Genomic DNA, 18,008 nt, shown 5'->3' with positions numbered 1-18,008 from the left:
GGACCTAAGAAGACAACCTCACTGTGGATGCTGAAGTCCTCAGGACAACCTCACTGTGGATTCTCCAACACCACCTTTGACAAGAAACTATTGGATACTGGGGTGGGTGGTATACCTAGAGGGTGCCTTTTTGTCTCTTTGGCCCAGCACTAAATACCAACCCTCAAATTTAGCACTCAAGCACACTAGTTTCCTGTAAAAGAGATGACATTTTGATAGATGCAACACCCGCTTCCTCTTCCTTTCAATCTATGCTGGTCCTGCACCAAATTACCCATGAGAGGGTAATTTGGAGTTGATCCACCCAACCAGATCTCTGCAACACCAAATCAGCCTCCTTATTCATGACCAGGTTGTAGTTAACAAGCATTAAGCTCTGGAGATTTAAAATATAAACGCCTCATGTTTTAAAAAAAGAACTAATGCCTTCTCCCCATTCTGCTGTATTGAACTATGTATTTTCAAAGAAAAATCCCACACACCACATTTACAATGGGACAATATATATTTTCTATGCAAGACTGTCTAAACTGCTGGAGGTGTGTAACTGTTAATATAATTAAGCATGTGCATCATTTAAGAATTACCAGATTTTGTAGCCATTCTATAACATGAAATCTAAGTGCTGTATTGAAAATTTCTCAAACCTTCTCATTTTCTCTTTTTTTTGACAGTCGACTATATCTGGTGATGGCAGTATCATGATCTGCAAAATGAAGTTTACACTGCATTTGAGTAGCAGTTACAAAACAATTTAAGTTTAAGGGACCCTCAGGGTCCCTTCCAACTCTACAATTCTATGATACTATAAGTGCTTAATTTAAAGATAAAATAAGCTTCTCTTCATAGAAGTGATGTTTGACTGCGCGCAAAAGAATTATTTAAATTATGAAATGCCATAGTAGGATATTTTAATACACAATAGCTACTAAGATTCCCCCCATGCGTTTAGATATTCTGGAAGTATTTTAATAGTTTTTGAGATATTATTATGGTATGAGTTTGCTAGCAAACTGAATGTCAAGGGCTTGCGAACCTGTAAAGAGTTTCTCCCATCCACTGTGTTTAAAATAAGCTATGTCTTCAAACTTTCAAGTTAAAGGATGCCTACTTCAGCCAACAAATTAGCAAAAGAAAGCACTGAAGCTAGAAATGGAGACTATGTTAATGCTTCACTCCTCTCAAACCTCTGTACAACATTAAAGAAGTGTCAGGAAATTAACATTTAAGGTATACTTACCATTGCTTGAGATCTGGAAAACTTCTTTTAAAGTCAGAATCTCTGAAATGAATGCATTTTATTTAAGGAAGTGTATAATATCAAAGCAGTTTTGCTAATTGTACTATGAAATATAGAAAAAGACTTGATTCAGGGTTTTATGATTGGACAACTGAACATTCAGCACAAAAAACCAATCTTGCAACTCTATCTCTGAAAAAAAGATCCAAGTAAATGTGCATAAGGGTTCGGCCTTATATTTCTAAATGTCTAATAGGCATTGACTCCTGCCTATTTTCTTTTTCAATTAGCCTCCTTTTCCACTCAAAAGTGACTCTGAAGAACAAAAAACTGCAATGAATAGTAATTTTCAAAGTATCTAAAATAGAATACTGGAGTTCTGTTTACTGAAACCAGAGAATGTTAAAAATTCAAATTATCTGAACTTAAGCATGATCAACTTCTCTACATCATTTGTGACAGTAACTACCGTACCTTTTAGATCTCTTTCCTTGAACTGGGTAATGGGAAACATCATGGCATCAGCTAATTGAGTTGATAGTACTGCATGACAAGAACTGAGCTAAGGAGAGGAAAAAACCCACAAAGGTACACAATTTTATCTGCAAATAGAGATTTCTCCTGTTTCACAAATACTTCATCTAATGCAAACATCAAGTTTCAACTAAAGATAACTTACAAGTCTTCATTAAAAACAGACACAGAGGGCACAATCCAGCCAAAATTAAGCACTTCAACATTCTAGTAATGCCAATGTAAGTTCATACAGCCACCCCAGTTTGCACACCCTTATCTGGAAGCAAGTGCCACTGAACTCTCTGAACAAATATGCATAGGGTGGTCCTTACAACTCATTTCCTTCATCAAGTCTGTCCTATTCTTTCGACCTTCAACCGGTTTTAGTTTGTTAATTTGTTTCCTAAAATTTGGTTGTAAATTGATTGTAAAAACTTCAAAGTGGTTATTCATGGTATTTGTGTAAGTTAAGTAGCAGGGTCATTTGGACAGGGACCGCCTTATGAATTTTGTACAGCAATCAAGGATCTAATTATTTCCCCCTCTGTGCCACTCCCCAACCCCAACCAATCTCTCACACCAGGCCAATGTCCCTTCCCCAACACCTGACCAAACTCCCCACCTCCTCCACCCATCCCACACCAAATCCCAACCTGCTTCTTTCACATCTTGCTCAAACAGCTCTTCCCTCACAACTTGTTATGTGTTTAATGGAGATAGGGTGCATGAAAGAGTGATTTGCTGAAGCACTCTATGAAGCATCCTCACATTCCTGGAGCAGCACTTAAAGAACGGTGAGACGTGCTTCAAATAGTGGTTTGGAAAATTGATCCCTGAAGTGCCCCCCCTTACATTAAGCATCTCTTCTTCCTCAGCAGCTCACCTAGGCTGGCTCCCCACCCCTCTCCCCACTTGCTCATTTGTTTGCCTGCTGCTCTCTCGCTGTTGCACTGAAGTTGGCATGGCCACCTGTGGGTGGCCATGCAAACTACATCATGACACCTACAAAACTATAGTATAGAGAGATAAAAAGCACAAGGGAGTCATTTTTAAACAACATTAGTTATTAATGATGCATTTCCTCATTTGACACTTACATTCTGGAGATTAAAATAACATTTAACATAGGCTAAAAGCTTTCTCTAACAGCCACCTGTCTCTTCAACAGTTAAACACCAATTTCTTCAGCCATGAAATGCTGTCACCAAAAGAACATAACTATTAAACTTGACTTCTTTCAATTTATCAGGAACTACGGCATTTAGCACAATGGGGTACCAATCCTAAACAAGGCCCTCTGGTACAATTATAGCACTAACCATGAATAACAAGTAGGAAGTTACTCTTAAATGAACTTAAAGAAATGCAGAAAAAACACATGCTCTGTTGCTTTAGAAACACAACAGGCCCTTCCTAATTTAAGGCATTCTACTGAGACTCTTCATTTAAAGCATCAGAAAAGGGGAAGAGTCACCAGTTTTACATAAAAGGCTCAGTATGAATTGGTCTATTGCAAACAATCACTATGATTTGTAAATACATAGACAAATGTGAGTCTAAAAAAGAACAGCAACACACATACAACCTTACCTCATCTATCACTTTTGCAAACTGCTGCAGGGTAGAATTCATAACTTCATCATCACCCCCCAAGGGGAAGCGCTACCAAAACAAAAACATCCATTTTACTCAGAAGTTAACCTCCGTTTACTTTTCTTATAAAGATTTAGAACAACACTTCAAAGCTTTAGTAAAATATGCTGGTATCTACCGGTAATAGCATTGATATGCTCAAAGAATGGAAATTCCTGGATGATTATAGGCCAAGAAAAAATGTATTTGTGGAACTTTTTTGAATGAACAAACCTGACAAAAAGACAAGTTAGCTGATGTTAGTAGATTGCACTGGGCATATACCAGTATGCCTATGTTGTTCTAAAAATGAAATGTTAAGTCTGCTTATTCTTGGTGGTTTTAACTTGGGATGCTATTTCTTTATTAGTCAGGTTCTGTGTTTTTAACAGTAAGCATGGTGTGAAGAAATTAAGCAAATGGAGCTTTCCCTGCCTCACACAGAAATAAAGAAACAGGAAACACTTCACCTGCTTAATTCCTACATGACTGGCTACTTTTAAAGCTGAGGTAGTGAATGTGTGTTGCTGAACTACAGTTCTCCTTTTCACTGACGAAACTGGCTGGGGCTGATGGAAGGTGGGAGTCCAACAACAACCAAGGACCACCAATTCCCTGCCCCGCATTAAATGAACATAAGCTGACCCAGTATAAGAGGTTAGCAATCTTCAAATTGTAACATAGAATTGTAGAGTTCTACGAACATAACCCAAATATGTTCATTCATACCTGTTTCTCATATTCCTTTAGAAGCTTTGAAGTCAAATGTGTTGCTGCACTTAATTCATTCTGGTTAAGGGGGAAAAAGACAATAAATATTTCCTATTTTGCACTGATAATGAAAATATACTGTAGATTTCACAAATACACCACACAACTGCAAAGAGCCACTCTGGACACAACATTCTGGATTATTTAACCATGGTTAGGTGGTGCTCAGCTATTAAGTAAAAAAAGGGGGTATCGTAAATTTCACACTTTTAAAAGTTGCAGATACCAGGTATTTCTAAGTTAAACCAACAATACATGATCACATTCAGGTTGCTGTTAAGTCCATGTAAAAGGGACCATCATTCAAAATAGAAGGCAGTATCATTTAACAGCAAGATTAGTCCCCTGCCAATCAGTTTGAAAGAAAACCCAATAAATGAGAAGGAAGGTTTCTGCATCCCTGGGGGAATGACAAGGTATGTAAAAGTATACATATATTTAAAACTACACCCACAAAGGGGGCAGTTAAATAATAATAATTAAGTGTGCATGCATGAGCTCATATGCGCGGTGGTGGTGGGGAGAGAGGGAAGAAGGAAAGTGGAGTTCAGGAAGGTAGTTATCGTAGCTTTGGGAGCAGCCTCAGAACTCTGAAAGGAGCAGCTGGATAATGTTCCAGGGCAGGTAAACAAGTTAACCAGGAGGAGAACAGCAGCTGGAAAAATAAGCAAATAAAAACCAAGGAAAAGACATATACATGGAATGTCGGTACATGGCATTTGGAGTGTGAAGTAATGAACACAAAGGGAAAAAATGGAAAGGGGGGAAAAGACCCAAAGACACATATAGAATATAGAAAACATAAATCACACTATTTTGGAGAGCTGACTCAAGATTAGCTAATATATGCATTCAGCAATTATCACCCTACCTGTGCATCATAAATTCGGTGCATGGCTTGATACAGCTGGCTAATGTATCTGGAAATGGCTGCAGCATCTTCTTCAAACACACCCAGCAAGGAACGTGTCTAAAAATCAGAAACAATGTACATTCATGACATTAAAATTATAGTGTAGTAGCTAGATTTTAGTTTCCAGTGATTCAAAACATATTGAAATAAAATGTATTGCTACTAGGCATTTGGTATGTGTCTATCAGTCATGAAGCAGAAAGCACCCCCTAAGACAAGTGTGTGAACCCAGTAGGCCAGAGTAGATTGACATGGCTAAAAAGGTAAAAAAGGTAAAGGACCCCCAACAGTTATGTCCAGTCGCAGACAACTTTGGGGTTGTGGCGCTCATCTCGCTTTACAGGCCGAGGGAGCCGGCATTTATCCGCAGACAGTTTTTCCAGGTCATGTGGCCAGCATGACTAAGCCACTTCTGGCACAATGGAACACCGAAACCAGAAGAGTGCACGGAAATGTCATTTACCTTTCCGCCGGAGCAGTACCTATTTATCTACTTGCACTTTTTGGTGTGCTTTTGAACTGCTAGGTTGGCAGGAGCTGAGACTTAGCAACGGGAGCTCACTCCATCGTGGGGATTCGAACCGCCGACTCTGTGATCGGCAAGCCCAAGAGGCTCAGTGGTTTAGACCACAGTGCCACCCGTGTCCCTATAAAAAAGTAAAAAAGGTAAAGGACCCCTGACAGTTAAGTCCAGTCGCAGACGACTATGGAGTTGCAGCACTCATCTCGCTTTACAGAATAGTTAAGGTTGCTTTCACTAAAGATATATTTCCTTTGTGAATGAGTTTTTTGCTTTTAATGCTAAGTTAGTGGATAATTTTCAAATGGACTCCTACTTTGTCGCAGTTGAGGTGCCTTACATAAAGTTAAATATAGTCTAAACTGATTTGACATTAAGTTCTTAATTTTTAAAGTAAATAAAGCAAAGCTTGAAACTGAGGCATGTTTCTGATCCAACTATTACCTGAGCGACACAGATGGCCTTTATATTTCGATTTTTCAAAATGTTTCAACAAAGTCACTCACTAAAGGCTGATAAGGAACTGAGCAATGACTTATGGAATGATAACTTGACAGGAAGCAGCGGGTAGTAAAAGTCAAGAAGAGATTAGAATACAACCGAAGTTTATAAATACTGCAAACAGTACATAGATTCCTTGCAGAATCAACTGCTACAGCATGTTGTCTACCATAGCTATTTTTTAAACCTTTGATAAATTTATGGATAATAGGTTCATCAATGGCTACATGCTGTAATAACAAGAACTTGAACTCATATCTTTGAAGACAGCTTATACTTCCAGTTAGGGGGACCTGATAACAAACAACAGGAACAGCCATTTCCAGCATGTCCTTGTGAGCTTTCCATCCACCTAGTTGCTAATGAAGACCAAGTACTGGAATATATAGCTTCTGGTCTATGTACCGGTAATACACAAACAAACAAGCACAGAAGGGGAGAGAGGAAAAGACTAATTTTATGGCTTCTAGTTCAATTTGGGATGTCCCATAAATCTCAAGTTTCAAAGAGCATAAACTTCTATACTTATTACTTCTTTGAGGGGGGGGGAATAAAATCATTTATTTCTATATCCTATATACTATTAACAAACTCATCGGTTACACCCACATTTTACATTTAAAACACATAGCTTCTTCCCCCAAACAACTGTGGGAACTATAGTTTGTTGAGGGTGCTGGGAATGGTAGCTGTTAGGGTAAACTACAGTTCCCAGGATTCATTGGGGGAATGCATGTGCCTCAAGTACATGAATGTGATCATAGTTACTTGATCTTAGCCAAAAGTCAGAGAAGTGATGAATGTGACCAAAGTCAAGCGCTGTTTCTTAAATAGCCAAAACAGCTATTTAACCTATGTTTGCAGAAGTACAAAAAAACCTTAAACCCTATGATGCAGATCTATTAACAACTGTGCATACTCGGTGACGACAGAACACTGAGCAGCTGTTTGAAAGAGGGAGGGATGGAGCAAGAATAGGGAAACTACGGTCCTCCATGTTGTTGGACTCATCAGCTCAAGCCAACATGAACATGGGTGTAGCCAGGATTTATTTTTAGGGGTGGGCTTCATATTAGTGGGGGCAGAACCTCAGTTAGTTAAGTATTTGTATTTATTTACTTGCTCTAGGGGGGCAGATGCCCCCCTGCTCCCCCTTGGCTATGTCCATGGTCAAGAATGATAGAAGCTGTTGTCCAGCAATATCTGGAGGGCTCACAAGTTCTCCCACACTGGCCTGCTATTTTCTTATGTCTATCATAGACTATTATGGATTCCAAAGAAGGCATGCAATCTCTTTTATATGCCAACACCTATAATGCATGTCCTACTTTTTGTATTGCTGACGATGAGCTATTTAGAAGTGTAGACATTAAAACTAGAGCCACCACCCAATCTCTATTTACTCTGGGATTTAAATTGGAATGACAAACACTACCTAGGTGTGCTTGTAAACTACTAACCAGCTTACCATGGACACCTGCCTAACATCAAACTTGCTGTTCTTTTGGTGCCAGAAAGGACACTACATTTTTAGCTCATCTTTTATTCTTCAGCTATATGATTTTTTACTTGATTAGGAAAACACAATTTTAAATATTTGTTTTTATTTGTGGAACTGTTTAAATGCTGCACCTCTGGAGTAGTAGAACAGCCTTTATGCTGCTGTTTGAGTACACTGGTTTTTGTCCTAATATTGGGATTATAGCCTTATCTATTCATTTTATACTTTATGTGCAATCACCATGCCTCCAAAAGTTCAGTCAAAATGAATTGTAATGGAATGTATATTTTCTTCTCCAAAAGGAAGTAAACATATTAAAATAGTAGCTTCTGATAAAATATAATGTGTGTAAAAACGTACTAATGTTCTAGACTGGTGTAGCATTGTGGATAAGAGTCAGGAACACTATGAGTCAAATATTTCTTAAGCACTGAATTTAAGCAAGCCACAGTTTGTTCAGTTTGCCTTGCCCCCAATCTTTCAATTTATCATCATGACAAAATCAGAGTTGATCCAGTTCTGTAATTCAACAGAGCTTCCATCGCTTTTCATAACAGACTTCAAACAGGCTATGTTAGTGTGAAGTTAATTGAAGTTTGTCATGCTTACACTTTATTTTATATAGGGGTGTTTACTAATGGATATGCTCTCAAAGGCTCCTTTGGGGTCTGGAAAAGAAATATTTTTTTCTGTAGATAGAGTCCTTATGCTATGCAAAGCAAGGGAATGAAGCTTCACACTTTCCAGATGCAAGAATTTAGAATAAGAAATGGAGGTTGTGATAAATGACCCTGTATGGGTACAAGTTTCCTGTGACGCCAACAGTACAATCCTATGCTTACACTTTATCAGTTGAATGCTCAAACTGGAGAAAATTTGCTGAATGTTTTTGTCTGCTTGCATGATGGATCTTTGAGTTATACCAAAGCTTTCCACTTTCAGGAAAACCTTTTCATGCTAGTTTGATGAGGAGCTTCGGTAAAGGAATTCTTGTACATTGCAGAGGGTACTGAACCATCAGTAGCATGCACAGTTGATTCAAGAGTAATGCTGTCCAGGTCTAAATCACCACACTGAGAATACATTCTAGATTCCTAGAATATGTCAAACTGTAGCTGAGAGTTGTAGAGCAGCATTCCTCAAACTGGTTCAAGGACTGGCAGTGGCCTGCAGCCCACTTTCTGGTCCTGCCTCAATGCTACAACCCACCCCCTGATTGTACAGTAGACTTTTGGTTGGCTAGATGCTAGCAGCGCAGCTCCCTCATTCAGAGGAGGAAGGACACCAAAATTGGTTTTGGGGCTTCCCCCAACCTTCCAGAGAAGTTTGGAGAAGTTCATTGCACTCAATGAAGTCATTCCACAAGCACAATGATTTTTGGATGTTAGTTAATTGTCAGCAGATGGTGCCAATTTCTGCTTCTATCCAACCCCTGCAGCACAATTTTGTGATTGGTGGACCTCAGTAATTTTTAGTTCTCAAATGGGCCCTAGGGGTAGCTTTGTAAGGAGATGGCTAGTAATGAGCACACTTGCCCACATTACTGATTTTCTGAATGAAGCATTATTAAGTTTTTAAGGAACACCAGAACACAGTTTGAAAACAACTTCATTAAGATATAGGAAATTATGCATAGTACCCCTATAATCTGTTGTGCTTCAAGGTCTGATTGTTGTTTATTAATCAAGCTAGCAGCAACTTGAATGTCTCTGGTCTCTAGAGAATCCATTTTAGAAACATTTTATACTTTAATTATTGCCCATTTGCATCATTAGGGGGAAATCACCATCCGTCCTATTGATGCATGATGAACTAAAGCAGGGGTAGCAAACATTGTGTCTTCCAGATATTGTTGGGCTAGAACTCCCATCATCATCACCAGCAAGTATGTCTACAGGGATGGTGGGAGACATAGTGCAACAATATCTGCAGTGCACTATATTGACTAACCCTTAACCAAATAACACCTCTTTTTTAAATTTCTATAATTCTGGAAGGGATTTTAGGTAGATTAGGTAGAAGTATCTTCTAGATTTAATGAATATATAGACTAGGTCTAGATCAATTCCATATTTTATATGTAGTCTTTCTCTTAGTATAAAAACTCTCTCAATCTAACAAAGTTGCATCTGTCGTACAACATTTGCACACTAATGTTATTGCTGTGGCCAAGACCATAAACAAGAGACTGCAAAGCACTACTCTGAAAGCTTGTTTAGATAAGATCACAGGAAGTGTAAAAGATCTCAGCACTAGTTACTATCTTACACAGCAACATATGAGATGAAGCCAATTATTCAAAAGAAACAGAAGATGCTAATCACCATCATCTCTTTCCAATCTGGTCACATACCGACTCAGTAGTTGAAACAAAGTTTTCAAAGCATTACTGTATATTGTTACACATCTTTACTTTTTTGAGAATCAACAGGCAAGCATCTGTCAAGTTTTCTTGAGACAGTATGTGGTTGACAAGCATTTTGTTATATTTCAGTTTTTAAAAATGAATGTTTAATTGTGTATAGGAGTGGGCTGCAAAACTGTACCTGAAAACAATCACACTTACAAGAGAACAAAATTCAAAGTAAATGTGCATAAGGAAATGGTACATTATTAATCTAATCTTTGAACAGGTATCCCTACAAGGCAATTCAGCTAACTACATGTAAATTTACACCAAACGTAACCAGCTGCATACAATTAGAAAATGAATATAAACCACTTCAATGTGTATAACAAAAATAAAATAATGAAGAAATGCAGCTGGTTACGTTTGGTGTGTTTGCTTATGTATTTACGTAACCGTGGTACAATATATTGTTGGTTGAACACTACATGTAAAGCAACAATTTTAAAGTCACTGATAAACAAATCCACCAAATGTAGGAGTAAGGGTGTAGTGAGGAAACTGAGGCAGCAATTTCAATAACTGCACAGTGATTTTTATTTTTTATTTTTTTGCACAGCGATTTATGACAGGAACAGATTTCACTGGGCTCTACTGCCCTTACCATACTGTCTCCCTTGACTCTGTGGGACCTGAGGAAAAAGACCTTGAGTGGGGTGGGCGAATACAATACTGTATAAAAATCAAGATTACGCTGAAAGAGCTCTTATGTCCCACCCTGTACATACCCTCCAGATTTTATACTGGACAGAAGCAACATCCCCATTTAACCCCCAACAGCCCAAACATGGAGAAAGGAGGCAGTGCTTCCTCTAAACTAGCCAAGGGCTAAAAAAATAAAAAGGAGTGGGGTGGAGAGAGAAGGCCTTTTGGGTTTGATTATTTTTGTGCCCAAGACAGTCGAAGTCGCGTGATTATGCTTCCTCGGACTCTAAGCGCACCGTGGCGACTTGAAAAAGGGCAGGGGGGCATCCCTAAAAGTCTGCTGCACTTCTGCATGTGAGGTGCAGCAAACCCTCCGTGTCACTTGGGGAAGATGCTACAGAGGGCGAAGCAGAAAGACCAGACCGCGGCGGGACAGTTTTTGCCGCCTGCACACAGGGTCCTGGTCGCTATGGAGTCGCTCGTGAGGCGGGGGTCGGCGACGGCGACGGGAGATAAGAGAGGAAGGAAGGGGGGGAGGGAGCGAAGCGTTACTATTCCGAGATGGTGGCAGCGAGGGATGGGGCTTCGCAGCCCGCCGCCGCCGCCACCAGCCCGCCCGCCCGCCTCGCGGCGCCGAGGGCCCTCAGCTCGCCACCACTCCCGCCGCTTCCCCTCCTCACCTGGGGGCTGTCCTCTAGCGTCTCCTCGATGGGCAGCTTGTCTATCCCAGGCATGTCGGCGGACGGATCTCCACAGGCCGGACCGGCCCAGCTGCCCCCTCACGCCGCACCCAGCTGACGGATCTCCACCCTCGCGCTCTCGCCCGGCCGCTTGCCCGCCGCCTGGCACCTCCCCTTTCCCTCCTCCTCCTCCCCGGAGCAGCCACAACAGGGAAGCTCAGGAAATCCCGCCCCGGCACTTCTCACTTAGCGGGCCGCTGCTGCGAAAGCCGCCTCCTTCTCCCTCAGACGCGGCGGACCGTGCTCCGCCTGCTTCCCATTGGCTGATGAGGCGGCCACTCCGAACCGAAGAAGCAGAAGCAGGAGGAGGCGCGCGGCCTCTTTTTTATTAATCCGGATCCACAGGCTCTCTCTCCTCTTGGCCTCTCTTGCGGGGGTTGTTGCGCCGGGGCTGGCCTGGCGGCCCTTCCTGCACTGCCTCCTGGCCCACCCCGTGCGGCCCTCAGAGGGTGGAAGGGGAACCCCCCCCCCGGTTATTGCGGCGGCTGGTCGCCCTCTGCGCGAGGCTCACCTGGGAGCAATTCCTCACCGCGCCCAGCGGGGCTTCTCCGTGAAGCAAGGGCAAAGGATGGCACAGGCACGCCATGTTGCATGTCAGCCCAGCCGCCGCTTCCGATGCCCTTTTCCCTACCAACCTCGACTCTTAAAAGTACTGCTTTGCGGCCTAGCACACACCTCTGTTGTTAGGTGGATCTTTTAAACACGTTTTCAATTGTGGGAGGGGGGGGTTTACTTTTGTGTGTGTGTTTTACTTTACGTACAATATTATTTTATTCGTTGGATACGAAAGGAGAATGGGTCGAAATATATTAAGAGGCATGCAGAGCATGGGATCTGCAAATTCCAGATGGATTTGAAAATGATGTCCATTAACTCTTGTCTGCACCATTAGGAGGAGGGAGTATGCTCTGCTTATCCAACATTATGCTTACCTAGCAAAGTGTCTGAGGTCAATCAAAAAGAATTGATCATATATTAGTATTGTTTTTAAAATAAAGTTATACTGAGCGCTTTAAGAATACTGCTGTGAGTTTGCCAAGGTCAGTCTGGATGACACCCATGGCTCCTTTCAAACCTGTGATCCAGTGTATGTGGGGGTGGAATCTCTATGAGGAAACCGGTTGAACCTGTTCCTTTGGTAAGGTAATGGCAGGCAGTATAATAGTGCCGTTTACATTAGCCATGCTGCCATATAGACAAGTGGGGGTAAAACTGCCCCTACGTAGAATCAAGATCACCTTGTAAGGTAGAAGAGCTAGCCATGTTTTTGTAGGTACGTTTTGGCTGATACTGGAAGCTGAAGATAGGCGTGCCTGGCGTGCTCTGGTCCATGGGGTCACGAAGAGTTGGACACGACTGAACGACAACAACAGGAAGCTGAAGAGACAGGTATGCCATTCTCTGTTCTGGATCCAAGCACTGTGGCTTGGAGCTTCCCTGGAACCCAAATGGAGAATTGATATGTTAGTGTGTTAATGCTGTGAGCCAATCTTATGCTCAGATTGTATATATGTGTAAAAACAACAACATATCCTAAAGACACCAAAATCTCTGTTGACCTTCATTCCAAGAAAATAGAACCCTAGGTAAGCACAGAAATCCCAGCAGTCTCATTGCTCAGAGACTGGGATACATGCAGCAGTACATTAGTATATATAAACCAAAGTCATTATAAGAATTACTCCATTATCAAATATTTACCATGTGTAATACAAACTTACTTAGAAAAAGTAAGACCTTTAATCAAATGATTAATTAGCAGTGTAATCTAACGTCTACACAGAAATAAGCACTATTGAATTCAATGGTACTTACTCCCAGGTACCGGTAAGTGTATAGAACTGCAGCCTAGGCCATTACGTTTTGTTCCTGGTTTGACCTTTTCCCCTCTCTTTTTATGTATACTGAGATGGCACTGGCTGGACTGCCAGATACATCAAAATAGTCAAAGGTTCATTTTTTTTTAAAAAAAGGAAATAAATAAAGCATAAATCAAAATTCCAGTGTACTGAACTTACATTACCACCAGAAAGCATAAGGCTGCATTTGCACTTAATCTAAAGGTGCATCCATGTTTTTTTTTAACTCATTCCAGAGTAAAATACTTTTCTGCGGTACTGGCTGCATCTTTAGGAAGATAAGGGGCACTGTCATTAGTTACCGGTACTCATACTACATCTGCCATTCACTCTTTACATTTTTATAATAATAAATTTTATTTGTACCCCGCCCTCCCTAACCGAGGCCAGGCTCAGAGCAGCTAACATCATACAAATAAAACAGTATACATAAAACAGGCATCAATTAATTAAAATTCATTCAGGAGGCTAGAATAAGATATTATTTTTAGAGAATTTACTTAATTAAAATCATTCGGATTAAAATTACATGTAATTGCTTTTTTTGTGTAGGTATGTTTTATGTGTATTTGTATTATGTATTTGTATGTATTTGTATACGTGTATGTGTATGTATGTATATGTAAGTTTGTAATGTGTTTATTAAAATAAAATTAAAAAAAAAAATAATTAAAATACATCTTAAAATTAATTCAGACAAATTAAAATCTGGACAAATGGCAGTTATCAGGTTAAGATTGAAAGCGGTTAATACTTGCCAGGACCAACTGTTTTCACTGATCATATAAGGACCTATGAACAGGCTGGGGGGGGGGCTCTTTCACATAAATCACGATAGAAGTGAGGAACCTCAGGCCAGGCAGGCCAAATGGAGCCCTCCAGCCTTCTCTATCTGCCTGCAGGACTTTCCAGGCCATACCTTCTCCTTAGCCACACCCAGTCTCCTCACCCTAGGCCAGTGTTTTTCAACCACTGTTCCGCGGCACACTAGTGTGCCGCGAGATGTTGCCTGGTGTGCCGTGGGAAAAATTGAAAAATTCAAGAGAATTACTTTATATATAGTCAATATAGGCACAGAGTAATTTTTTTAACATTTCCTAATGGTGGTGTGCCTCGTGATTTTTTTCATGAAACAAGTGTGCCTTTGCCCAAAAAAGGTTGAAAAACACTGCCCTAGGCTGCACCCCTCACCACCCCTCCTCCTGCTTGTCTGGACTGAAGATGGAGAGATACAGACAGTTCACTGGCAAAATTGGAACAAGTATAGCTAGATAGTTAAACCTTGAGAGCATTGCTCACTTCAAGAGTCCAACAGATAACAAAGGTTCTACAATAAACATTCAAATTAGTTTTATTTGTTTGGTTTTTTTAAGTATATTTATTAACTTTCAAAACATCAACAAAATACATACAACAAACAAATACATCTAATACAAACTACAAAAATGACAATAAAAACCAATAGAAACTACTAAAAATAAAAAAATAATTCATTAAAAATTGCATCTTCCCTTAACATTGTACTTTGACTTCCTCCCGTCTGCCCTTCCTGCATTCATTATCATTCATCTTTAGTAATTTCTTTACATTGTACAAACCTTATTTTTCAAAAGATCCTATCCATTTCTTTAACTATAATCTTAATTCATTATTTCCCATTTCTTTAACACTTAGCATAATTCTAAATCTGCAGTCTAACTTTTCTTCCAAGTTTCTTCTAAATTTCAATCTTACTATACTTTTTAAAATACAAATTAAATTTCTTCCATTCTTCTCCCACCGCGTCGTCCCTCTGGTCACGGAGTTTCCCGGTCATCTCAGCAAGTTCCATATAGTCCATCATTTTCATCTGCCATTCTTCAATCGTTGGTAGTTTATTTGTAAATGTATTCCCAAAGAAGAGCAGAGTTTGTATACATATTGGATTTTTAAAGTCGAACATGTTTATGGGATGTTTTGCACTCCTGCAGATTTCAATATTTCATTGCTGGGTTTCCATCTGGTGTGGAACAGAGTGCTGTTATTTCCCTGGGCTGTTGTGCACATCACACTGAACTAAACTTTGGCTGAGCACGAATGTATGGCTTGGTTGGAGCTCATACCTACAGGTAATTTGCTTTTCCCTGGTCCTTTTCAAGCCTGTGCTGAAAGCATACTTGAAAGGAGCAAAGGATTGGCTTCATGTGTTCTCTGCACCTAGGCTTGTGCTTAACCTGTCTCCAGACAAACTTTGGCTACAGCTCGTGGTGAGTCTGGAGAGAGCTTAACCACAAACCTGGGTTTGGTCAGCATACCTGAAAGGAGCAAAGCAGGCTTCAGTCGTATGCCATACATGAAGTAATTTATTTCTCTAGTTTTTCCTTCTATGGAAGCCATTCTCAGAAAACAAACTATGATAAATGCAAATATTAATTGATTATTAACTCAAAAATGTAATTAAAGCTGCTTATTCATAAATTAATTAAGCTCTCATTTTTATAATTTCTTTTGAATAAGGAATTAAAGAGACTTTAATGTTTTAAATAACTCTATAATTTACCTTACCCCCAAAGCTTACACCAAGAAATTGCCAACACTAGATGGCAGCATTATAGAGCTATTATTAATGTTAATGTTCTTTTCAGTACAAACTGTTGTTGTTGTTGTTCAGTCGTTCAGTCGTGTCCGACTCTTCGTGACCCCATGGACCAGAGTACGCCAGGCACGCCTATCCTTCACTGCCTCTCGCAGTTTGGCCAAACTCATGTTAGTAGCTTCAAGAACACTGTCCAACCTACAGTACAAACTACTGTAGAACAAAAAGCAATAATTTAACATTCGTTTTAAAATAAAATAAAAATGTTACAAAATGGCACAACAATTCACCTATGCGGCTAAACTGTTATTCCCAACTCAGGGGAATTCTGTGGATGTAGCGTATCTTGATTTCTGTGAAGCTTTTGACAAAGTCCTCCATTATATTCTTGCAGAGAAGCAGACAAAATGTGCGCTGGGCAAGGTGGATTTGCAGCTAGTTAAATGACCAAACCTAGAGTGCTCACTAATGGTTGTCATCCTGGGAAAAAGTGACAAGTGGGATACCACAGAGTTCTGTCCTGGGTCTGTTGTTGTTCAACAATGTCTTTATAAATGACTTGGATGAAGGAATTGAGAGGATGCAGATGACACCAAATTTGCAGATGACATCAAACTGGGAGGGGTAGCTAATGCCACAGAAGACAGAATCGGAATTCAAAATGACTTTAACAGTTTGGGACAAATACAAAACTCTACATTTAGGTAGGAAGAACCAGCTGCACAAATATAAGATGAGAGACACCTGGATTTCCAACCGTAAATATTAAAAGCATTTAGCGGTCTTGGACCATAAGCTTAACATAAGCCAACAGTGTAATGCAGCAGCAAAAAAACTAATACTATTCTAGACTGCATTAACAGAAGGATAGTGTCCAGATCAAGGGAAGAAATAGTACCACTCTATTCTGCCTTGGTCAGACCACACCTGGAATACTGTTTAGGGAAGCTTTTAATACCTGAAGGACTATTGTATTTTAATATTTTGCTGGAAGCCGCCTAGAGTCGCTGGGGAAACTCAGCCAGATGTGCGGGGTATAAATTATCTGTTGTTGTTGTTGTTGTTATACTGTGTCCAGTTCTGGGTGCCACAATTTAAGAAGGACATTGACAAGCTGGGATGTGTTCAGAGGAGGGCAATCAAGAAGGCAATCAATGGTCTGGAAACTAAGCCTTATGAGGAAAATGGTTAAGGAGTTGGGTATGTTTAGCTTGGAAAAGACAAAAGAGACTGAGAGGAGATATGATAGCCATCTCAAATATCTAAAGAGCTGTCACATGGAAGATGGAGCAAGCTTGTTTTCTCCTACTCTGGAGGTGGGACCCAAGCCAATGGATTCAACTTACAAGAAAGGAGATTCCAGCAAAACACCAGGAAGAACTTTCTGACAGTAATAACTGTTTGACAGTGGAACAGAGACAAACAGTACCGATGTATTTAATAAATGTATTTAACTTCAAACCTTCTTTTATATGCTTTAAAAAGGTAAAGGTAAAGGGATCCCTGACCGTTAAGTCCAGTCGCGGACGACTCTGGGGTTGCAGCGCTCATCTCACTTACTGGCCAAGGGAGCCGGCATTTGTCCGCAGACAGCTTCCAGGTCATGTAGCCAGCATGACTAAGCCACTTCTGGTGAACCAGAGCAGCGCACGGAAACGCCGTTTACCTTCCCGCCGGAGTGGTACCTATTTATCTACTTGCACTTTGACGTGCTTTCAAACTGCTAGGTTGGCAGGAGCTAGGACTGAGCAACCAGAGCTCATCCTGTCGTGGGGATTCAAACAGCCGACCTTCCGATCGGCATGCCCTAGGCTCAGTGGTTTAGACTACAGGAGTTGCCGGAAGGAGTCATACAAGACACCATCCATAAGTTTCTGATATAAAAAGGTGTACTTTGCGACTTGGAGTAGACCCACTGAAATTAATGGCAAATTACTTAACTGATTCCAGTGAGTCTACCCTGAGACTGACTAATGTTAATCATTAGCATACAGGGTACAATCCTGCTTTTTTAAAACAAAAGGTTATTTTATTTTGCTATTGATTTCACTGGGATTGTTCTCCAAAGTTTTGTACAAGTATTTGTTGGACTCCTCTTAGAATATCAGAAGAAGTGTGTATGCACACGAAAACTCATACCAAGAACAAACTTAGTTGGTCTCTTAAGGTGCTACTGGAAGGATTTTTT

General features: G+C 40.4%; 1 protein-coding gene across 1 annotated transcript in view; it reads right to left on the bottom strand.

Moving 5' to 3' along the window:
* Positions 1 to 11,507, bottom strand: part of APPL1 (adaptor protein, phosphotyrosine interacting with PH domain and leucine zipper 1) — a 32,200-nt gene extending 20,693 nt beyond the window's left edge. The window contains exons 1-7 of the mRNA XM_033140963.1: positions 11,327 to 11,507; positions 5,031 to 5,129; positions 4,118 to 4,177; positions 3,347 to 3,418; positions 1,715 to 1,802; positions 1,241 to 1,282; positions 648 to 706 (exon numbers count right to left, since the gene is read on the bottom strand). Coding sequence (XP_032996854.1) covers positions 648 to 706; positions 1,241 to 1,282; positions 1,715 to 1,802; positions 3,347 to 3,418; positions 4,118 to 4,177; positions 5,031 to 5,129; positions 11,327 to 11,380 — 474 coding nt within the window. The 5' untranslated portion in view covers positions 11,381 to 11,507. The remainder of the gene's footprint in view (positions 1 to 647; positions 707 to 1,240; positions 1,283 to 1,714; positions 1,803 to 3,346; positions 3,419 to 4,117; positions 4,178 to 5,030; positions 5,130 to 11,326) is intronic.
* Positions 11,508 to 18,008: the final 6,501 nt, after the last annotated feature.

The sequence above is a fragment of the Lacerta agilis genome, chromosome 2 (genome assembly GCF_009819535.1).
Source record: "Lacerta agilis isolate rLacAgi1 chromosome 2, rLacAgi1.pri, whole genome shotgun sequence".
Taxonomy (NCBI): domain Eukaryota; kingdom Metazoa; phylum Chordata; class Lepidosauria; order Squamata; family Lacertidae; genus Lacerta; species Lacerta agilis.
This window is presented reverse-complemented; position numbering and strand designations above follow the sequence as displayed.